This window comes from Myotis davidii, unplaced genomic scaffold (genome assembly GCF_000327345.1).
Source record: "Myotis davidii unplaced genomic scaffold, ASM32734v1 scaffold1036, whole genome shotgun sequence".
Taxonomy (NCBI): Eukaryota; Metazoa; Chordata; class Mammalia; order Chiroptera; family Vespertilionidae; genus Myotis; species Myotis davidii.
Genome location: NW_006287260.1, coordinates 74,663 through 92,956, shown reverse-complemented (window position 1 = coordinate 92,956; position 18,294 = coordinate 74,663). Strand labels below are relative to the sequence as shown.

Here is an 18,294-nt window from a genome sequence, read left to right as displayed (position 1 = left end):
GACAAACAGTTATCTCTCACAGTTCTGGAGGCTGGGCAGTCCAAGATCAAGGTGCTGGCAGATTCAGTGTGTGGTGAGAGCCTTTTCCTGTCTCATAGACAGCTGTCTTCTCCCTGTGCCCTCACCTGGCAGAGAGCCTGATTAGTAATGTTGAACACCTTTTTATGTACCTGTTTTCTATCTTTAGGTCTTCTTTGGGAAAATGTCAACTCAAAAATCCTCTGCCCTTTTTATTGGATTATTTGTTGTAGTTGCTATTGAGCTGTATCATGTTTTGCATATTACCCCTTATCAGATATATGATTTACAAATATTTTCTCTCATTTAGTAGGCTGCTTTTTCATTTTGTTGATGGTTTCCTGTGCTATGCAGAAACTTTTTAGTTTGTAGTCCCACCTGTTTATTTTTGCTTTTGTTGCCTTCGCTTTTGGTGTCAAATAAAAAAAAAATCTGCCAAAACCGGTTTGGCTCAGTGGATAGAGCGTCGGCCTGAAAACTGAAAGGTCCCGGGTTCGATTCTGGTCAAGGGCATGTACCTTGGTTGCGGGCACATCCCCAGTGGGAGATGTGCAGGAGGCAGCTGATCGATGTTTCTCTCTCATCGGTGTTTCTAACTCTCTATTTCTCTCCCTTCCTGTCTGTTAAAAAATCAATAAAATATATTTTTTTAAAAATCAGTGCCAAGACCCATATCAAAGATCCAGTTTGATTTGACAATGCTGCCCTGCCTGGTTGGGTGGTTCAATGGTTGAAGCGTCATCCTGTGCACCAAAAGGCTGCAGATTCAATTCAGTCAGGGCACATATGTAGGTTGCAGGTTCAACTTCTGGTTGGGCACTTACTGGAGGCAACTGATTGATGTTTCTCTCTGACATCGATGTTTCTTTCTCCCTCTCACTTCCTCTCTCTAAAACCAATAAAAAATATCCTCGACCCAGCCAGTACGGCTCAGTAGTTGAGCATCAACCTATGACCCAGGAGGTCATGGCTCGATTACTAGTCGGAGCATATGCCCAGGTTGCAGGCTCGATCCCCAGTATGGGGTGTGCAGGAGCAGCCAATCAATGATTCTCTCTCATCATTAATGATTTATCTCTCTCTCCCTCTCCCTTCCTCTTTGAAATCAATAAAATATATTTTTTAAAAGAATAAACATATCCTTGGGGGAGGATTAAAAGAGAGAAAGAGAGAGAGAGAGAGAGAGAGGAGAGAGAGAGAGAGAGAGAGATGCCCTAACTAAGCCAAACTGTTCTCAACGACCCATCCAGTTTCCAATAATTTCACCTCTAATACCAAGGGCTACATGAGCATGTTAGTTGGGGAGCCCAACACCCAGGCTACTGTGTCTCTTAATGAAAAAGAAGGTAAATGGAGCCTTCAAGGAGTCTCTACAGCAGCACCTTCCAAAAGAACTTCCTGGATGATGGGCATCTTCTATGGTCTATGGATTATGCTGAGTGCCTGAAATGTGGCTGCTGCAAATGAGGAACTAATTTAATTTAATTTTATTTTAATTTAAATAACCACATATGGCTAGTGGCTACCATATTGGACAGTTATAACGCAATGCTATCCAACAGAAATACAATGTGAGACACAAGTAAGTTTAAATATTCTAGTAACCACATAAAAAAGAAGTTTTTTAAAAAGGGAAATTAATTTTAATACATATTACTTAAATCAATATACCCAAAATATTATCATTTCAACATGTAATCAATATGAAAATAATTATCAAAGTATTCTACACTGAATTTTTGTACTATGCCTTCAAAATCCCATGTGTATATTATACTTTCAACACATCTCAATTTGGGTCAGCCAACATTTCAAGTGTCCAATAGTCATATGGACAGAACAACTCAAGAGAATGTTAAAGCCCTTTCTACACCACTAGTTCTCCTTCCCCCTTTCTCCCTAAACCCAAGAGCCAAAGTAACAAGAACTCTTCCTGTCCTTGCTCCTTACCATTACACTAGCACACCACACTGAGGTAGAGTAGGCTGGAAGTTATCTCTCATTTGAAAATATCTCACCCAAAACTTCCAGAAATTCCACTAAGTAGATTAACTTAGCTAATACATACATGGGGGCTGCAGGGAAGGCTATAGTCATTCACGTAATAGTGTGGATTACAGGGCCCTGTCACATGAGAGAACAGTCCTCATCAAGCAAGAGGATGAAATTCTCACTAAAGAACTCATAAAAAAGGCTTCTGAAAAGATTAAAAGCAAAACAACAACAACAGAATCGAGCATTTATAGTAACACTTGGAAGAAATAACCAAATCTACAATAATAAAAGCATAATATGCTAATTAGACCAGACGTCTTTCCGGACAAAGCCAGGGCTGCGAGGGAAGCCCGGGTCCCAGTGCCAGAGGGAAGTCGGTGACGGCAGCTGGGGGAAGGAAGGCCTACTATTGCACAAATTTTGTGCATCAGGCCTCTAGTAAAGTAATAGTTGTTTTGAAACAGAACTTCCAAAATGAAGGAATGGCAAACCACTGAGCAATAGTTTATTGTCTGTGGTGGCAAAACTAGTCTTTATGCTGGTCACTGTGCTGTTCCTTTCAGCTCTCTGGGTGGGAGCAGAGGGACCCTGAAGTCACCTCAAGACCAAGGAATAGTCAAGCAAGAGAGGCAATGCTGCTTGGTGCCTCGGGAGAAAAGAATAGGAAAGCCCAGCCAGTGTGGCTCAGTGGTTGAGTGTCGACCTATGAACCAGAAGGTCACGGTTTTATTCCTGATCAGGGCACATGCTTGGGTTGTGGGCTTGATCCCCAGTGTGGGCGTGCAGGAGGCAGCTGATCAATGATTCTCTCTCATCATTGATGTTTCTTTTTCTCTCTTCCTCCCCCTTCCTCTCTGAAATCAATAAAAATATATTTTAAAAAAGGAAAAAAGGGTAGGTTCCCCAAGGAAAGTTAGTGTAGATTTCATTAAAAAGCAAACTTAGCCCTGGCTGGTGTGTCTCGGTTGGATTGTCAACCCATGGGACCAAAAGATCATGAGCTCAATTCCCAGCTAGGGCTTATTCCCAGGTTGCGGGTTCAATGCCCAGTTGGGGTGCACACAGGAGGGAGGCAATAGATGGATGTTTCTCTCTCACATCAATATTTCTCTCTCTTCTCTCTCCATCTCCTTTCCCCTCTCTATCTCTAAAAAAGGGGGTGGGGGCAGGCAGACATAACCTTCAGAGAAGATAAGGCAACAAGAGACACATCTACCATATGAGAGCATGTAAAACCAAAAACTGGTGATAAAGGGAAATATAGAGGAAAAACACAGAGTATTGAAGAAACGAGGATCAAAATAATAATACTTAATATCTGCCTACAACCAAGGTCCTTGAAATTCAACATGTATCTCATTTGAGCATGACAACAACCTGTTAGGTAAAAAAGATGTAATTTAACTCAAGTTCACAAATGGAGAAACTCAAAGAAGTTAAGTAAGCAGTTAAAGTGAGTTCCCCAAGGCTCATTTTCATTCTGAATAAATGCATATGTATATGTAATATCAATTGTGGTAATGAACATAAAAGCAAAACAAGAACACAGCATAACCTCTCTACTTGGGAAGAGCACATTTACATATAATAATTATTTAAACTGATTTAACAATCTGAAAATTCTGAGGTTTCCTACAGTTACATTTTCTTTCCCACCGCTTACATCAGTGGTCAGCACTGCCCAAGGAGCTTTTGGAGATGAATAAAGTACGCAGAGCTAGGGCTGTGCCCCTGAAGATTCTGACTTGTGAGTTCTGGAGAGAGCCTGGCACCTGTGTTTTATCAGGTAGTGCAGGCTAAGAGCTACCACAGCAAAGCTGAGGCTCAAGGAACGCCTGTGATAGGGAAAGCCAACCAAAGCACTCCACAGACAGCCTTCCTCCCCACGCTTGCCCAGGCTCAGGCCACACGGGGTACCTGGCTCACGGGACTGGCTATCATCACAGATGTGCAGGTCCAGGCGGGAGATGAGCAGGTGGTAGGAGGACTCTTTCACATCAAAGTTCTCAAAGTACTGGCTGAGCCGGCTGCTGCTGTTGCTGCTGCTGCCCTGGCTGCCACCAAATGCCTGGGCCCAGGACTGCTGGGCACTGGGAGCAGGTGGGGTGATCTACATGCGACAGAGAGAAAAACAAGAAGTCCAAACCCTGAGAGACTCCTCTGCAGGCTTTTTTAAGCTTTAGTCCAGCCTGAGGAAAAGCATCATCAGCAAGATGCCCTTCCCTCTCCTAACTGTTCACCTGGTAACTCAGGTCTGTCTCACCGAAATTACCCAAATTCCCAAAAGCCTAATTATAGTCTAGTAACTGTCGGAGTACTGTTCTGAGGTCTGAATTGCTCTCCAAGCTTTCACTCCCCAGGACCGAGCTGACTGATGCTAAAACAACTCCTCAGGAATCTTCCCTAAACACCCTTTCAGCCCCGATAGATGCCTGTCTTTGTGTCTCAGCACAGTGTTTCTCTCTGTTACACACTCAGCATGTCACAGTACAATAACTTGCTGGTGTCCATATTTCAAAACAGTGAGAGCTCCAAGGACAGGGACAAGAGGCTTATTCTACTTTTCCTCTCCATTGGTGAGCACTGGGCACCTAACACACCAGAGGTATGGACAGAATAAGTTAATAAATCAGAGGCCAAGGCGAGGCCTATGCACACCCAGAACTGACAGATCTCCCCAACAAGCCCAATGCAGTCCAGACTCCACCTGTGTTAGTATGAACAGGTGGGGCTACCATTTCCCCAGCCCCACCAAGGGTATCTGTTTTGCCTCTAACCTGTACAGGTTCAGGGGCCAGGCTCTTTCTCTGCTGGGCTGACTTCTCCATGGCCTCACTCAGCGACTCTGCATACTTCATCATAGCCTTGAGCTGCGAGTCAGTCAGCACCCAGAGCAGGTCATCCAACAGGAACATCAGCTTGGAGGCTACCACATTGCAATCTTTGGTCTGAAGTGGCCACACAGAACACAGATTCAACATCTTGTATCATTCCAAATCCTAAAAATGACTATCGCCCAATCAATTTCAGAGATGGCTTTTCAATTCCCAAGATGTGAAAGTATCAAGCACTTTGTTGAATCAATTTCTTGACAGTACTAAAGCAGCAAAAGACAACTGCAAGGCACCTATGTCAGTGTCCCTATAAATGTGTAAAAATTGTGGTTTTCAAAATTAAGATGACAGGGAGATGGAAATGTTCTCTTATTAGCGGATACTATGGCAACATTGAATTGTAGGCCCTGCCCTTTCAACTTTCTTTTCAGAGGCCAATAACATCAAGAAAAGAGGGTAGCCTGGCTGGTGTAGCTCAATGGTTGAGCTTCGACCTATGAATCAGGAAGTTGCGGTTCAATTCCCAGTCAGGGCACATGCCCAGGTTGCAGGCTTGATCCCCAGTGTGTGACATGCAGGAGGCAGCCGATCAATGACTCTCTCTCATCATTGATGTTTTTATCTCTCTCTCCCTCTCCTTTCCTCTCTGAACTCAATACAAATATCTTTTTTAAAAAGAAGGAAAAAAAGAAAGAAAAGAGGGTGTACCAACTCCCAGGTTGTCTAGGAGAATGGACAGTTTTCGTGAGGACAGAGAACAGACTCACTCTTCTCTTGAGGGCTATTTGGATCCTGCCTTGGTTGGTAATGAGCCTCAATGGGGTGGTGACCAGGTCCTGATCACCATTGTCTGTAGCATCTGCCTCAATCCGAAGGGTTTGCCAAGTTATTTCCTTAAATGTTAAAACCTGGAAGGAGAGAGAGAGTAAAATCCCTTAATTCTGTGGAGGAAATTAACCAAAAGGCAGGAAGTGCAAGGGGAAAAGATAGGCAAGGCAGAGACTCCCACCATTCTCAGTTGGGGTGCTACCAATAGAAGGCAGTGGTCAGAGATCCATAACTGAGGAAAGGATATAGCAATAACACAGGACAGAGGGACCCTACGCTCCCAGGAAGAGGGGATCGTGTGAGGAAGTTCCCAAAGCAGGACCCTATCTTTTAAGAATCAGTCCTACTTAAATCCCCGTTCTCTCCTCTTGCAACGCTAGGGCTGTCACCTCTCCTCGGCGGGGGTCGGTGATGCGGGTCAGACGCAGGTCACTCTGCTGCCAACTGGGGTTCACACTATAGCCCTGGAGCTGCCACAGTTCAAAAGAAGCGTGGAAGGCCTTGGCGTGAATCTTGATGGTGATGGAATTGACGACGATGAACATCCCCTCCACCACCTTCTCAGCAAAGCCATACTCACTACAACAAATGAGGCAGACCAATGTTCAGAACCCTGTGAAACCTACACACACTGTATGACATCAGGAGGGGCTGCTCCACCACCTCTGGGTGCTAGAACTATGGATAATTTTTTTTCTTTATTTCTTTCTCCCCATTTCTACTTTCTTGTATTTTTTAAATTTCTAATAAAATTTATGATGATACAGTACTCTTTTTGATGGGATTTTTTTTAATGAAATAAAAGAAAAAGAGTTTACTTGGAAACAATCTCCTTCCTCTTACAAAGAATAAATTGAAAAATCTTCTTACAGTTCAGAAATTACCTGAAATAAGGATTTGAGTATTTGAGAGAGGAGGCACAGCTACATAAAAGAAACACTAGTTTTCTATAAAACCTTCAGAGGCATAGCACACTCTACAAAGGTAGTGGAAAGAGGAAAGAAATACAGCTAGGTGAGCGAGAGGTATAATACTTGGGAATCTAATCAAGAACAGTCCCACCTTGTCCTGGCCGGTGTTCTCAGTGGTTAGAGCACTGGCTCACACACCAAAGGGTTTTGGGTTCAATTCCTGGTCAACAACATGTACCTGGGTTGCAGGTTTGCTCCCTGTCCCTTATCGGGGTACATGCAGGAGACAACCAGTCATTGTGGCTCTCTCACCTCTCTCTCTCTCTTTTTCTCTCTCTCTCTCTCCTTTTCTCTACCTCTATGAACTCATAAATAAGTGAAACAACATCTCTCTCTCTCTCTCTCTCTCTCCTTTTCTCTACCTCGTAAAGAAAAAATATCCTCAGGTGAAAATTAAAAAAAGAAGAAGAACAGACCAGACCAACCTTTACCCTATCAAATATATCCCAAAGACCATAGCTGTACTTCCACAGTGAGAGGCCAGAAATGGCAAGTAGAGGAATGAAGGTCATCTTAAAGTACTTCTGGATGTGGAAAACAAAGACATTCCGATATGTAGGTGAAATCAATTCTCATTACAAGAGATAAAAAGAAGGTCTGGAAGTTATAAATTAAAACAAACACATGCAGTTGACCCTTGAACAATGCTGGGGTTAGGGACACTGACTCTCCCATGCAATCGAAAATCCATGTTTAACTTTCAATTCCCCCCAAAACTTAACTACTAAGAGCCTACTGTTGCCAAAACCGGTTTGGCTCAGTGGATAGAGCGTCAGCCTGCAGACTGAAGGGTCCCAGGTTCGATTCCAGTCAAGGGCATGTACCTTGGTTGCGGGCACATCCCCAGTAGGAGATGTGCCGGAGGCGGCTGATCGATGTTTCTCTCTCATCGATGTTTCTAACTATCTCTCTCCCTTCCTCTCTGTAAAAAAATCAATAAAATATATTAAGAAAAAAAAAGAGCCTACTGTTGACTGGAAACCTTATCAGTAACATGAACAGTTGATTAACACATTTTGTATGTTATATGTATTATATACAGTATTCTTGCAATAAAGTAAGCTAAAGAAAAGAAAATATCATTAAGAAAATCATATGGAAGAGAAAACACTTTTATAGTACTATACATATTTACTGAAAAAAATCCGGCCCTGTACAACAAAAAGGGTTGTGGGTTCGATTCCTTGTCAGGGCTTATTAAGAGGCCAGATGTCTGTCTGTCTGACTCTCTCTCTCTCTCTCTCTCCCCCTTCTTTTCTCTCTTAAAATTCAATAAATTCAATCCTTGGATGAGGATTTAAAATAATAATAATAAATAATATAGAGAAAACTAACACATGGCGTTAAATATCAAGATAAATGTTATCCTTGGGGGTGGGTATGACTAAAAAGACACAGAAGGCTTCTGGGATACTGGAAGTGGTCTGTTTCTTAATGTGTTAACTTTGTAAAGAATCACTGAGCTATACCAGGTACACTTATGATTTGTTCACTTCAATATGTTACACCCTTCAATACAACTTACCAAAAGAACTATACTGAAATATCTGAAATACCATGTGTCATCTATTAGTTTAGGCAAAATTCCTACAGTTTTAGTGATAATCTCTATTGGCAAGCCTCTGGAAAAACAAGATGTGTAAAACACTGCTGGTGGAAACATAAAATCATAAAATCATTATAAAGGAAAATTTAGCAATGTCTATCAAAATTATACATGCATTTTCTCTTTGACCCAACAGTACCACTTCTAGGAATCTATCCCAAAATGCTAGCAAAAGAGTAGAAATAACCCAAATGTCCATCAAATGATGAATACATGAATAAAATGTGGTATATCCATACAATAGTATATTACTCAGCCATTAAAAGGAATAAAGTACTAATGCATGCTACAGCATACCTGAACCTTGAAAACATTATATTAAGTGAAAGAAGCCAATCACAAAAGACCAGATATCTGGTAGTATATGATTTACATGAAATAACCAGAATAGACAGAAAATAGATTAATGGTTGCCTAACGCTAAGTCGGAAGAAAATTAGGAGCTACTGCTAATCGGTATGGGGTTTCTTTTTGGGTGCTAAACATGTCCTAAAATTGATTGTGGTGATGGTTGTACAACCTTACCAAAAAAACTAAGTTTGGTGTATATACTGAAAGCCATTGAACTGTACACTTTAAATGGATGAATTTTATGATATGTGAATTATATCTCAATAAAGCTGTTTTCAAAAATATGCTGGCAAAATACTAACTGACTTATGAAAAAGGTCATTTATTGCTGCACTATTTCTAACAGCAAAGAACCTGGAAATAATTCAAATATCTATCAATAGAGAACTGGCTATATAACTATGATGCCTCTATAAAATGTTACTAAAATACTGTGTAAAATATTACATAAAAGTAATGTATTCTGCAGGTGCAAAAAGAAACAAGGAATATTTCTCTATGAACGTATATGGAGTGGTCTACAGGATATACTTTAAAAAGAAAAAAAGCCCTGTGCAAAGGGTTGATGATATGCTACATTTTGTATAAGAAAGGAGGTAGGGACAACAAAAATATATATACATATAACATACCTTGCTTTATAGTTTTAACTTTGGAACTATGTAATTTGACTTGGTTAAAAATAATTTTAACTTTGGAACTATTTAATTTTATATAGTTAAAAAAATTTTTTTTTTAATTTAAAAGCTAATATAAAACTTCTGGAGGGTAACACAGGAGAAAATGTAGATGTGATCTTGAGTATGGTGATCTTGGCCTTTTTAGATACAACACCAAAGATACAATCCATGACAGAAATCATGAGTAAGATGGACTTTATTTTAAAAACTTATGCTCTCCAAAAGACAGTTATCAAGAGAATGAGAAGACAAGCCATAGACTTGCAAAAGACATATCTGATAAAAGACTGTTACCCAAAATATACAAAAAACTCTTAAAACGCAACAATAAGAAAACAACTCAATTAGAAGATAGGCCAAAGGTCTTATTAGATACCTCACCAAAGATACACCAATGGCAAAGAGGCATACAAAAAGATGCTCCACATCTTGTCTTCAGGGAAATATAAATTAAAGCAACAATGAAACCACACTACACACCTACCAGAATGGCCAAAATCCAGAACACTGATAAGACCAAATGCTAGCAAGGATATGCAGCAGCAGGAACTCTCATTGATTGTTGGTGGGAATGCAAAAATGATACAGCAACTATGGAAGACAGTTTGCCGGTTTATTCCAAAACTAAACATACTCTTATCAGTACATTCTAGCAATTATGGTCCTTCAGATTCACCCACAGGAGATGAAAACTTATGTCCACACAAAAAACTTGCACATGGACAATTATAGCACCTTTATTCATAATTTCCAAAATTTGAAAGCTGTCCACCAAGGTGTCCTTCAGTAGTTAAATGGATAAACTGTGGTACACCCAGACAATGAAATATACTTCAGCGTTAAAAAGAAATTAGCAAGAGAGAAATAAAAAGACATACAGGAATTGTAAATGCATATAACTAAGTGAAACAAGCCAATCTAAAAAAATAGAACCATACTATATGATTTCAACTATATGATATTCTGAAAAAGAAAAAACTAGAGCCCAGCCAGTATGGCTCAGTGGTTGAGCATCAACGTATAAACCAGAAGGTCACTGTTCGATTCCTGGTCAGAGCACATGCCCAGGTTGTGGGCTTGATCCCCAGTGTGGGGCATGCAGAAGGCAGCCAATCAATGATTCTCTCTCATCATTGATGTTTCTATCTCTCCTTCTCTCTTTCTCTCTGAAATCATTAAAAACAGATTTTAAAAGAAAAAAAAAAGGAAAATCTAGAGACAGTGAAAAGACCAGTGATTGCCAGGGGTTGAGGTTGAGGTAAAGGATAAATAGGTGGAGTACAGAGGATTTTTAGGGCAGTAAAAATACACTCTATGATACTATAATGATTGATAAAAGTCAATATACATTTGTTCAAAAACATAAATGTACCCACAGAAGTGAACTTTAATGTAAACTGGTGATTATGATGTGTTAATGTAGGTTCAACACTTGGAACAAATGTATCACTCTGGTGGAGGATGTTGGCATTAGGGGAAGCTATGCACATGGGGGGAGCTGGGGTATGTGGGAAACCTCCTAACCTTCCTCTTAATGTAACTGTGAACCTAAAACTGCTGTTTAAACTGCTTTTTTAAAAACTGAAACAAGCTGGCTTGCCTCAGTGGATAGAGCGCTGCTGGCCTGTGGGCTGAAAGGTCCCGGGTTTGATTCTGGTCAAGGGCATATGCCAGGATTGCGGGCTCAATCCCCAGGAGGGGGTGTAGGAGGTAGCTGATCAATGATTCTCATCATTGATGTTTCTATCTCTCTCACTCTCCCTCCCTCTCTAAAATCAATAAAAAAATTTTTTAAAAAAACAACACACACAAAAAACCTGAAACAACCTCTCTGTATGTCAAATTAGTACAAATCCATGTGAAGAATAATTTCAAATGACTTTTAAACACCCTCTTTTGACCATACATCCCTAATGGGACATATCATGAGGTTAAAACACATATATACACATAGAAATCTACTGCAATCAGTAATCATATTGATAATTATAATATATAATAAATAATTTATTACTATATTGTTGTTAGGAATCAAGACACAGCATATGAGTAAAAAATATAAATATTAAATCTAAAAAAGTTAACTCAAATATAGTCAATAATATTGAAATAACTACGTATGTTGCCAGATGGGTACTAGACTTATCAGGGAGGGTCACTTTGTAAGTTATATAAATGTCTAACCCAGCCGTGGGCAAACTGCGGCCCGCAGGCCGGACTCGGCCCGTTTGAAATGAATAAAACTATTGAAAAAAAAGACCGTACCCTTTTATGTAATGATGTTTACTTTGAATTTATATTAGTTCACACAAACACTCCATCCATGCTTTTGTTCCGGCCCTCCCGTCCAGTTTAAGAACCCATTGTGGCCCTCGAGTCAAAAAGTTTGCCCACCCCTAGTCTAACCACTATACTTTATACCTAAAACTAATATAATATTGAATGTCTACTGTAATTGAAAAATAAACAGCCCTAGCCAATTTGGCTCAGTGGATACAGCCTGTGCCTGTGAACTGAAGGGTCCCAGGTTCAATTCTGGTCAAGGGCACATGCCCGGGTTGCAGGCTCAATCCCCAGTAGGGGCCATGCAGGAGGCAGCCAACCAGTGATTCTCTCTTATCATTGATGTTTCTATCTCTCTCTCCCTCTCCTTTCCTCTCTGAAATCAATAAAAATATATTTTTAAAAAAAGAAAAAGAAACAAAATTAAAAATAAAATAAAAATTAACTCAAAATCCTTTTTTATTAGAATTGAGAAATATCAGGATATTGTCATGATTTACTTTTCTTTTTTTAAATTTTTAAAATATTTTATTGATTTTTAGAGAGAGAAGAAGGAAGAGGGACACAGAGAGAGAAACATTGACGTGTCAATCCGCTGCCCCCTGCACGCCCCCTACCGGAGATCAAGCCTGTAACCCAGGCATGTGCCATAGATAGAGAATCAAACCAAGCAACCTTTTGGGTTTTTTTACATTCTTACTTGTGGTTTCTGTTCATTTGTTTTGTTTTTGCTTTTTTTTTTTCTCCTAGAAAAAAAGAAAAAACACAACCAGGCGTATTTATATGATAGTGTCAGGATAGCAGAGGGAAGAGAAAGGTCGGAGGCGTGGCACACAGGACGATGCCCAACTAACTGAGCCAGATGGGTCAGGACTATTTTTCTCTCTCTTAAAAATACCTTTTCCCTAGAACTGAACACTAAAAAGGCTTTAAAGCAATGACAACTCTATGAATACCATTTTGCCCAGACTGTAGTCTCTAAAAAACATGTCTCAGTAAAGGAATCAGGGTTCCTTAGAGAAATGTCTGATTTTAGGTCTGAAGTGAGGATGTATAGAGAAGCCTGAAACATCTTGTTCTGTCTAAAAGCAGGAAGATTATTGGAATCTTATCCCAAAGGACACAGGCAGTACTTTTGAAAGGTTTTCACTGGTCAATGATGGTTACATCTGAATACCAAAAAAGAATAATGACTATAAAAGTATGATATACAACAAATATATTTAAAAAGTAAATGTAATTGTAGGATATAAAAATGTAAAATGTGAAAGCATGTAAAATGTAAAAAGAATCTAAAATAGTAAACCACTCTGGAAAAGTTTGACAATTTCTTTAAAAAATTAAATTTGTACCTATTACACCACCCAACCATTACAGTCCTAGATTTTTACCCAAGAGAAATAAAAGCACACAACCACAGAAAAACTTGTATATGTACATGTACATTCACAGCAGCCTTATTCACAATAGCCAAAAACTGGAAATAAAATGTCCATCAATAAGTGAATAGATAACAAGTCGTGGTATAACCACACAATGAAATATTACTCAGCAATAATAGGAATGAACTATTGATACACTCAATAACATGTGTGAATCTCAAAATAATTATGCTGAAGGCATACTATATAATTTCATTTATATACAATTATAGAAAAAGCAAACTAATCTACAGTAACAGAAAGGCAATGTTTGCAGATAAAAGGAGGGCTGGGTAAGAGAAGGGAAGGAATATAAAGGAGAACAGTATGTGTGAGTGTGATGAATTCATATGTTTTGCATATGCCAAAACTTATCAAATTGTATACTTTATATATGTGCAGTCTATTTTATGTCCATCATAACATAATAAAGCTATAAAAATAATTTAAAATGATAAACCTCTGCCTTCCTCTTCCCACCCTCAAAAAAATCTCTTCAGAGATTATTAGAGTGTCAACTCATAATTCTTTTTCCATTGATATATAATTTACATATACCATTGTGTTAGTTTTAGATACACATCAGTTTTACATTTGATAAAGGCAAAGAATACAGCATTTATCCTGACATTCTTATACAAACTGTATTTCAGGATAATCAAATAGTTGGCGAAAGAAAATTCTTTATAGAAAATCACAGCTAATAAATGCAATGGAAAGAAAACAATTATAAAGTCCCTACTTTGCATTTCACAATAAAATAAAGGATCTAGACAAATACCATTCTCCTTAAACCAGGAGATGAAAGGTAGATAAAGAACTTATCATAATGGACAAATTAGGCCAACACCATTTAAATCCACTAATTAATCTTAACCAAAGGAACACGATATTATGCGCCTCCCGATGTGTTACAATAGGAAATACACAATACTATTTCTGAAATATTCTTACCAAAAAAATTGAATCAAATCAAGCCTTTAAATCTAAACTACCAGACTAAACAAGAAACATTTTAAATGACACTTTGAGTATACAATCAGACAAAAATAGAAAATGTGGAATTTTCTTATAAAAAATAATCCAGCCTACCCAGTGTGGTTCAGTGGTTGAGCATCCACCTATGTACCAGGAGGACACAGTTCAATTCCTGTTTGGGGCATATACCTGAGTTGCAGGCTCGATCCCCTAAGAATTTAAAATTTAATTTTTAAAGGGGGCCGTGCTGGAGGCAGCCAATAATAAAAATAATCCAGTTTCTATAAAGAATAATGGTATATTAAAAGTGTGACTCGGTTGAATGTCATCCCATGCATCAAAAGATTGCCAGTTTAATTCCCGGTCAGGGTACACGCCCAGGTTGTGGGTTCCACCCTCCCACCGCCCGCACCCCCGTGTGGGGCATGCAGGAGGCAGCCGATCAATGATTCTCTCTTATCATTGATGTTTCTATCTCTCGCTCCCTCTCCCTTCCACTCTGAAATCAATAAAAATATAGTATTAAATAAATTAAATAAAAGCACATTATTCATTAAAAAATGTGTGTTGATTGGGGGCGGGGGTGAGGTAATGAGAATTAAAAAGTTTTAAAACTCCTATCACCCAAATATAATATACAGAGCTCTTTGATCAGTGTATTGTAAAAAATATTTTAGAGACAATTCAGGAAAATTAAATATGAAATGCATATAAATAATATTAAGGAATTCTTGTTAATTCTATTAACTGTGATAACAGTACTGTGGGTTCTTTTTTGTTTTTTCTCTCCAGTCTTTGTCTGTTAAAGATACATGATACAGAAGTGTTTACGGGTGGAATTAGATAGTGTCTGGGATTTGCTTTCAAGTACTATAGCATAAACACACAGACCACACAAAATGGCAAAAGAAAGGTGAAAAAAATGGCCAAATGTTAATAATTGTTGTGGTGAGATCTTGGGTACCTAGGGTTTCATTACACTATTCTCTCTACTTTAGTGTATGTTTGAATTTTCCATAATTTAAAATTTTTATTCTTTAATTAAAAGGTGAACTGGACCAGTAATATTTCCAACCAACCTCTGTCCTGAAGCAAGGGCAATGGGAGACTGTCCATTGGGAGGCCGCGGCTCCTCACATGTCTTCATCTCCACCTCCACCTTATCCAGACACTGAAATAAAAGCCACAAAGAGCTAAGCATCTGCACAGAAACCCACATAGCACAGATTGGTCTTACTCATCCCTGTGCTCCAGTGCCTAGCCGCAAGCTACAGTCACAGTGACAAACAATACCTGTTGAATGAATGAACGAACAAACTGAAATACAAAGAGAGGTCTCATCTTTTCCCTTTCACTTCCATTAGCAGAAGAACTCCATAACAAGCATGGGATTAGCTCACAGCAGAAAACAAAAACATAAATCCAAGTTAGAGAGATATTACCAGCCCTCAGGGTTTGTCTTTGGGATAAAGATATGCACCACTCAGTTCCTAAAGAGCTGTCATTTGATAATCACCCAATAGTCAGCATTAACTAAACTTCCAATTTTTCCTGTTAGGATTCTAAGGGAAAATAGGGAAATCTATAGGTAGTACCTGCACAGCAAAACCTGCTATGAAAAACTACAAAAACAAAACCAACTCAGGACTCCTGGGTCTTGTGTTTCAGCACTAATTCCTATACTACCCATCAGTCCCAGAATTTGTCCAAACAATAGTAACTCTGTCTCAGAGAGAAGCTCACAGGCCAAAGCACCCACAGCTTCCAAAGCCTATCAGGACTCCTCCCCCTCTTCTCTCAGATCTCTTAAACTCTACCCCAGCCATCCCCCTGGATTATTTGCAATCAAGACAAACCATTACCAAGCAAATTGGGTGTGTCTTCAACTTTGTCCACTGGATCTGAAAGAGAAAAGCAAAGACTCAGGGCTGTGGAAGGCAGGCCTGCTGGCCCAAGAAAGCAACAGTACTCTGACCCCCATTCTCACCCGGATGGAGGCCTTGTTGCAGTAGACCCGAGTGATGGCTAACCAGGTAGGCAGCTCCAGCACATTCTGTAGAACCTCTTCATCCAGCTCCAGATTGGTCAGCTGACCCTCCCCTTTCAGGGTGCTCAAATTGATTTTGTCTGGGGAAAGATTTTTCGTGAACCTAAAAAGAGTAATGATAAGAACCCATTATTTCCACGGGAACATGCTAAACAGCATTACAGCCAATAACACTTCTGAATTTAGAGAAACGAGAACGTTAAAGAATAAACATCTAATGACCACACTGTCTCTATGCCATGGAAGATGTTGGGTGTGACCTATCATTCTACTCATGATTGTGTCATCTTTCTACTCAAGAGCCTACAATTGCGATTCTGGCAATATGGTTGTAACACTAGCAACATAGGCTTTTCTGTTTTGCCTTGTTTTTTGTTTGTTTTTTTAAAAATATATTTTATTGATTTTTTACAGAGAGGAAGGGAGAGAGATAGAGAGTCAGAAACATTGATGAGAGAGAGACATCGATCAGCCGCCTCCTGCACATCCCCCACTGGGGATGTGCCCGCAACCCAGGTACATGCCCTTGACCGGAATCGAACCCGGGACCTTTCAGTCCGCAGGCCGACGCTCTATCCACTGAAGGCTTTTCTGTTATTTCTGATCTTTCTGAATCCCCACATAAAAAGAGACAGAGCATGGGGGGGCAGGGGACAGGAAGAGTAACCAAACACACACACACAAACACACACACACACACACACACACACAAAACCCACAAAAAACAGAGCAACTAGATAGCAACACAAAAAGCCCATGGACACCCCAACTGCAGTGGCTCAGTTGGTTGAGCATCATCCCATGCACTGAAAAGTTGTGGGTTCGATCTCGGTCAGGGTACTTACAAAGGAAGGCAACCAATCGATGTTTCTCTCTCTCTCTCTCTCTCTCTCTCTCTCTCTCTCTCTCTCTCCTACCCCCCCCCGCCCCCCCACCAAACATGTCCTTGGGTGAGAATTTTAAAAAAATAACACCAGAAGATAAAGCACCCTTATAATACACCCCCATACAAGCAAGAGGGCAAAAACATCAACAGCCACAAGACAAGAGTGCTATAAGCAGCTGTGCAGATCTACACAGAGGGAAGCAATAGACATCTGACAGACCAGAGAACAGAAGAACCCCAAGCTAACCAAGTCTTAAATGTAAGACAATGTGACCAATTTGAGAATAGCAATTGAAACTGGAGGGGTTCTGTCCACTGTGTGGCCCAAAGTAGCTGAAGTAGTCCAGCCCTATAAACTCATATAACTAACCAAGGCCTCTTCCCAGGACAGGGACTCTGCACTGAGAAGAAACTGCTGGGAGAGGAATCCAAACTGAGTAAGATGGGACAACAAATGAAAAAAAAACAGTCCAAATTAAAGGGTGTGGGTTATGGGGGGATAAGCACTCACATTTTTTAACACTACTTGAAACAGCAGAAGAGGGGGCTCTATGAAGTTAAAATATGAAACTGTAAGAGGCTAATTATTACCTTAAGTAGGGTAAAATGAACCCCAGCCTCTTACACATACCTTTGATGTTATAAAAGACATGACCTCCACCTATAGTCTTGCCAAAGGGATTGAACCTGAATCTCATCATGCTATTCTCTGGGTCCAGTTGTTAACCCCTTGAGTGCCGGGGAGCGCGATCGAGCTCCTCCTGTCTTTCACCAAAAGTGCCAGGAGCACTTTATTTTAACATTATGTGTTTTGTTCAAATTTTTTTTCTACTAGTATTTTATAATACAATCAGCAAACAATATATGTCAAAGATGAAAACAAATGTAGTAAAGGTTTCCTTAAGTTTTTGAATATGTAACTTCATTTACTTGCGATTCATAATTTTTTCCCTAAACTGCTGTAAAATCAGCAAAAATGCCTTGGCAATTTTAGCATAGTTCCTAGGATATTGGTTTGCACTCAAAGGGTTAATTTGCAGAAACTACAGGACGGAGGAAAACTGCTGAACTGCACTCTAAGTGTGCAATCAGTAAGATCCAGACCATGGGAAACTCTATAGGTCAAGTGGCCTGGATATAAACAATTCACACAGGCCAATCTTCCCACTAGTCTACATTCACTGTCTAGTCTTTGCTCATGTGTTCTCACCCACTGCCTTTCCTGGAGGACCCTCATCAACATCTGCCATTCAAGGCCCAACTCAAGACTGAGGCTTCCTTTCCCTAACTGCTACAACGCACATTAAACAATTAGGGCCACCCTAGCCGGTTTGGCTCAGTGGATGGAGCATCATCGGCCTACGGACGGAAAGGTCCCTGGTTCGATTCTGGTGAA

The 18,294-nt window shown here is 39.8% G+C and overlaps 1 protein-coding gene across 1 annotated transcript in view; it reads right to left on the bottom strand.

Moving 5' to 3' along the window:
• The window catches only part of UHRF1BP1 (UHRF1 binding protein 1), a 58,539-nt gene that overhangs the window by 39,278 nt on the left and 967 nt on the right, over positions 1-18,294 (bottom strand). Inside the window, exons 2-8 of the mRNA XM_006759035.1 lie at positions 15,953-16,115; positions 15,828-15,866; positions 15,045-15,136; positions 6,065-6,254; positions 5,615-5,755; positions 4,791-4,961; positions 3,931-4,123 (exon numbers count right to left, since the gene is read on the bottom strand). Of these exons, the coding sequence (XP_006759098.1) occupies positions 3,931-4,123; positions 4,791-4,961; positions 5,615-5,755; positions 6,065-6,254; positions 15,045-15,136; positions 15,828-15,866; positions 15,953-16,115 (989 nt within the window). The remainder of the gene's footprint in view (positions 1-3,930; positions 4,124-4,790; positions 4,962-5,614; positions 5,756-6,064; positions 6,255-15,044; positions 15,137-15,827; positions 15,867-15,952; positions 16,116-18,294) is intronic.